This window comes from Leiobunum rupestre, chromosome 4 (assembly GCF_980474605.1).
Source record: "Leiobunum rupestre chromosome 4, qqLeiRupe1.1.hap1, whole genome shotgun sequence".
NCBI classification, from domain to species: domain Eukaryota; kingdom Metazoa; phylum Arthropoda; class Arachnida; order Opiliones; family Sclerosomatidae; genus Leiobunum; species Leiobunum rupestre.
In genome coordinates, this window is record NC_143387.1 from 70,372,032 (window position 1) to 70,376,178 (window position 4,147).

The 4,147-nt window shown below is 32.8% G+C and overlaps 2 protein-coding genes across 2 annotated transcripts; one reads left to right on the top strand and one right to left on the bottom strand.

The window, feature by feature from the left end:
• Nucleotides 1-1,022: 1,022 nt before the first annotated feature.
• LOC149948901 (putative nuclear transport factor 2) lies at nt 1,023-2,107 on the top strand. The gene is made up of 4 exons (XM_090172775.1): nt 1,023-1,221; nt 1,313-1,384; nt 1,455-1,553; nt 1,611-2,107. Exons 1-4 carry the CDS (start codon nt 1,108-1,110, stop codon nt 1,722-1,724), a joined length of 399 nt encoding a protein of 132 aa, XP_090028901.1. The 5' UTR covers nt 1,023-1,107; the 3' UTR covers nt 1,725-2,107.
• A 544-nt stretch (nt 2,108-2,651) lies between these two features.
• Prosalpha4 (proteasome alpha4 subunit) lies at nt 2,652-4,147 on the bottom strand. The gene is made up of 7 exons (XM_090172777.1): nt 4,012-4,147; nt 3,711-3,822; nt 3,514-3,640; nt 3,306-3,430; nt 3,129-3,251; nt 2,887-3,063; nt 2,652-2,820 (listed from the first exon to the last, which is right to left on the bottom strand). Exons 2-7 carry the CDS (start codon nt 3,813-3,815, stop codon nt 2,731-2,733), a joined length of 747 nt encoding a protein of 248 aa, XP_090028903.1. The 5' UTR covers nt 3,816-3,822; nt 4,012-4,147; the 3' UTR covers nt 2,652-2,730.

The following is a 4,147-nucleotide window of genomic DNA, read 5'->3' on the forward strand; positions in this document are numbered from 1 at the left end:
ACGTCATAACGTCGTCGTCTTCACTACCACTCTCCAAAGTTTAAGGAACCGTGCATAATTGACCCAAATTATTCGCTATTTCAGGGCATTTAGTGTAGCGCAAAACGACTAAACATAAAACCAGGTTATTTGGTTAATTTAATTTAATTATTTCAGTGAATGCTGTTTAAATGAATATAGAGTAGTAGCACTTTGACCATAGCCGCCATTGTGGACTCGAATAGCTCTTTCTATAAAACACGAAAACCACCAATGGTCAAGAGAGTTTTCCCCATTAAAGCTTAGTTTTCTCCCCCACTTCTTTGGTCTCATTTATTTACTTGTTCGCGTTTTTACTATAAAAAAATATATACGCGTAGGTCTACATGTATAAAACGTTTTATTTTTTGGAGCGCTTCCTAATATTTCCATGTAGAGGGTCTCGTGCGTTTTCGTGCGAGCTAAAAAAAACATAAATATGCGCGCGCTCTCTTCTGCACAATGAATCTAACGTAATCACGTGACCTCTCGTATTTTATATAAAGAGCTATTTTGTATGAATATGAAAAAGCATGGGTGACGTCGTGTAACGTAGCACTGCCATTACTCTATACTAATTTGTTCCAAAAACATGTTTCATGTCAATTGTTTTTTTTTTATAATATTTTCCCATGTGCACCTTAAATAAAGGACTTCATTACAAGACACTCAAGTAGTTGTAGTGAGGACTACGCTATGGCTATATTTACTTTAAAATCGTTTTTCTAAAAACGTACCTTTTCTAGTTATTATATTGTTATTCTTAGGTAACAAGGTGAAGTTAATACGACCTAAAGCCTTTTATCCATTTTTAGAAACGCGTGTGAAATTTCAATATTATATTAAATCAAATAACTGTAATACTGCCTCGTGTAAAAATGACCGCTTAAGCGTAAAAATATAAAATTAACTCGTTAATTAGAGTTTGTAATTCAATCATCAGATGGCGCTAAATAAGTTGGAAGTCCACCTTTCATAAAAACACCGCTAGAACGCCCGTTGATAATTTACTCTCGGATTTTTGAGTCTTGACATGAGTAGAGGACGGGTTTTCGTTCAAATTATTAGTATTTAATTAAATATTTAAAAATGTCTTTAGGCCTTAACCCTCAATACGACACTATCGGTCGAACATTCGTCCAGCAATACTATGCTATTTTCGACGATGCGACACAAAGAGCGGCATTGGCGGCTTTTTATAATGTAAGGTTCACGTTTTCACTTAAGCCTTTGAATCGCGCATTTCCAAAAAAAGATGGATAAGAACTAAAAGATAATTTGTATTTTCTTCTAGGAAGAAAATTCCCTCATGTCCTTCGAGGGGCTACAGATAATGGGCAGAACTAAAATTATGGAAAAAATCCAAGTACTACTGTTTTCAAAGTAGTAACTCGCTTTAAAATACACGTTTAAAAAAGCGTAACTTTCATTTGCAGAGTTTAACATTTCAAAAAATAGCACATATTATAACAGCTGTAGATCCTCAACCCATGTTTGATGGTGGAATATTAATATCAGTTTTAGGCCAATTAAAGGTAAAGCTAATGTTACGTTTTTGGGACGTGGATTAAGTAAAATTTTACTCTTTTCAGACTGACGAAGACCCTCCTCATTCGTTCAACCAAGTTTTTGTTTTAAAGCCAATGGCAGACAGTTTTTACGTAGAACACGATGTTTTTAGGCTTGCCCTTCACCATCAAGCTTAAAATATGTGCGGGCGCTTACGGTTTCTAAAGTTTTGTGTTAAATTTAAGTCGAAAGTGCTTTTTGAAGTTTAAATTAAAAAAAGGGTATTAAACTGATACTCCACAGCCACCCTTAACCAAAAAGCCAAGAAACATTTCACCTTTCGTAGAAAATTAAAAGTTTACTTATTTTCCCAAAAAAAAGTTTAAAAATATTCAAAGTCTTTAGCTACGAAGAGTAAAAATGTTTCTATACTGACCATGAGCTTCAAATTTAAAAGATACCTAGAAAGCTATTTCATATTTCCCTACATTCTTACCATTGTATAACACTAAAGAAAAGTCATTAAATTTTTGGTTATTTTCATTTTAAAGTTACTTAAGTTCCCAACGTTGTAATAACTATATCTAAAATCTATCCAGGAAATGTTTTGGATTGTGAAATAAATATTTTCTCGCTTTTTCTAAAACGAAAGACGTAACAACTAACAATAAGCCTAATTTAATATTAAAATTTCTTGAACCCTATTGAACTATAGAGTGGTGGGGAGGAAGTGCAAGTTTTGGCGCCAGTCATTCAAAAGTAGACAATCCTTGGGTGCCTAAGGCCTTTGGCCGACACCATAAGTTTGTTCTCAAAAAATAGGACAATCCAAGGCTTACTCCTAAATTTTTAAAAGATTTCATAGCTTAACTCTCAGTTGACACAAAAACTGTTCTAGTTGGTGTTAAAGTCATTCTCTAAATTATAAGCAGAGTTCCAAAACTGAAACGGTACTGTATTGTTTAAATTACATCATAGACAAAATAGTAGCAAATTTAACCAATCGAAAGTCTAACTGTGCTTTCCGCCAAAAAACGCAAAACCTTTGGATATTAATGAAATATATTTCATTGAATGAAAAAAATACTTTTTGTTCCAGAAATTGCCTTGATACAAACAAGATATTAAAACAAACTGTTTTTTTAGTTTTATTAATTAACACATTAATATGCAACAAGATAATCTTGCAAAATTGTCTTATCATCACTTTTTCTGCTTCTTCTTCTCCGCCTCTTCTTCTTTTTCCTTCTCAATTTGTACAACGTATCTTTCAATGTCCTTGCCATCTAGCATCTTTGAAATACGTATTTTATTACATATATTTTATTAATTTTAATTTAATAACATCAAAAGTCTTACTTTCAATCTTTCACCCTTTCTCATGATCGCTACTTCCAAATTTTTACCCTGAACTACTTCTAATAAGGCTTTGATTGCCAATTTAATGGTGGCTTCGTCAGATTCTACTAGATCGGGATTGTAATTCTTCTCTAAGTACTCCCTTACTGTTTTAGCACTGCGACCAGTTGCGTTTGCCTTTAGGAAATAGTTTATTAGTTACAAGAAACATTGGAAAACCTTTTTAGACCTTTCAAATATACCTTCCATTCGTGATAAACACCAGATGGATCAGTTTGAAAGAGATGAGGTGTTCCGTCATAATCAAAACCAGCAATTAACGCGGAAATACCAAATGGACGGCGACCATTACTTTGGGTGTATCGCTGAAACAAAAATTCAGTTAAAGAATAAGAAATAGAATTTCACAATCTTGTTACCTGTTTAAGTTGGGCAATGTATCTCGTAACATATTCTAAAGAAACTGGATCTTCTACTGTTAATTTGTGACTTTGACATTCAACTCTGGCTTTGTCAATTAATATTCTTGCATCCGCTGTTAAACCTTTTTCAAAAATGAATTTTTTATGTCTCATTTTTTTACTAGACAAGATTTTTTCTAAATTATAATTTTTAGATGAAATGTACCAGCAAAAGCCATTACAACGTGATCATCTAGTAAGCATATCTTTCTGACAGTTCTTTCTTCTTGAAGTTTAGCTACAGACTTTTTCTCAACTGCTAGCACAACCACACCTTTTCCTCGAACTCCAACCTACAAATCAACAAGTTCCTTTGGTAATTACCACTTCTAAACAGTTTAATAAACTTAAATTAAAGCTTACCGCAGTAGAACCTTTCTTCACAGCTTCTTGAGCATATTCTACTTGAAATAAATGACCATCGGGAGAAAATACAGTTATCGCTCGATCGTATTTAGCCGTACCCATTTTAAATCTAAATTTAAAAGCAGTGATTTTGATGTCATAATAAAATTATTAATCTTTAATAATACAGTCAAAAATGAACAAAGCTAAGCCTTTTCATATAGGTTTGTTTTCTACATTACATTGCACATGATAATAATGCTATTAAGACAGCAAAATATTTTGGTTAAAAATATATTACTAATAAGCATATACTAACCAAATATGTTTGAAAGTACAGTTTATAAAATTTAACTTAATTTAAAAAATTGAAGACTTCACTTTGAGAGGATGACACTGCTGAAAACTGTCGGCACAAGGCTGCCAAATTCAAATATTTGCAAAGGCAGGGCTGG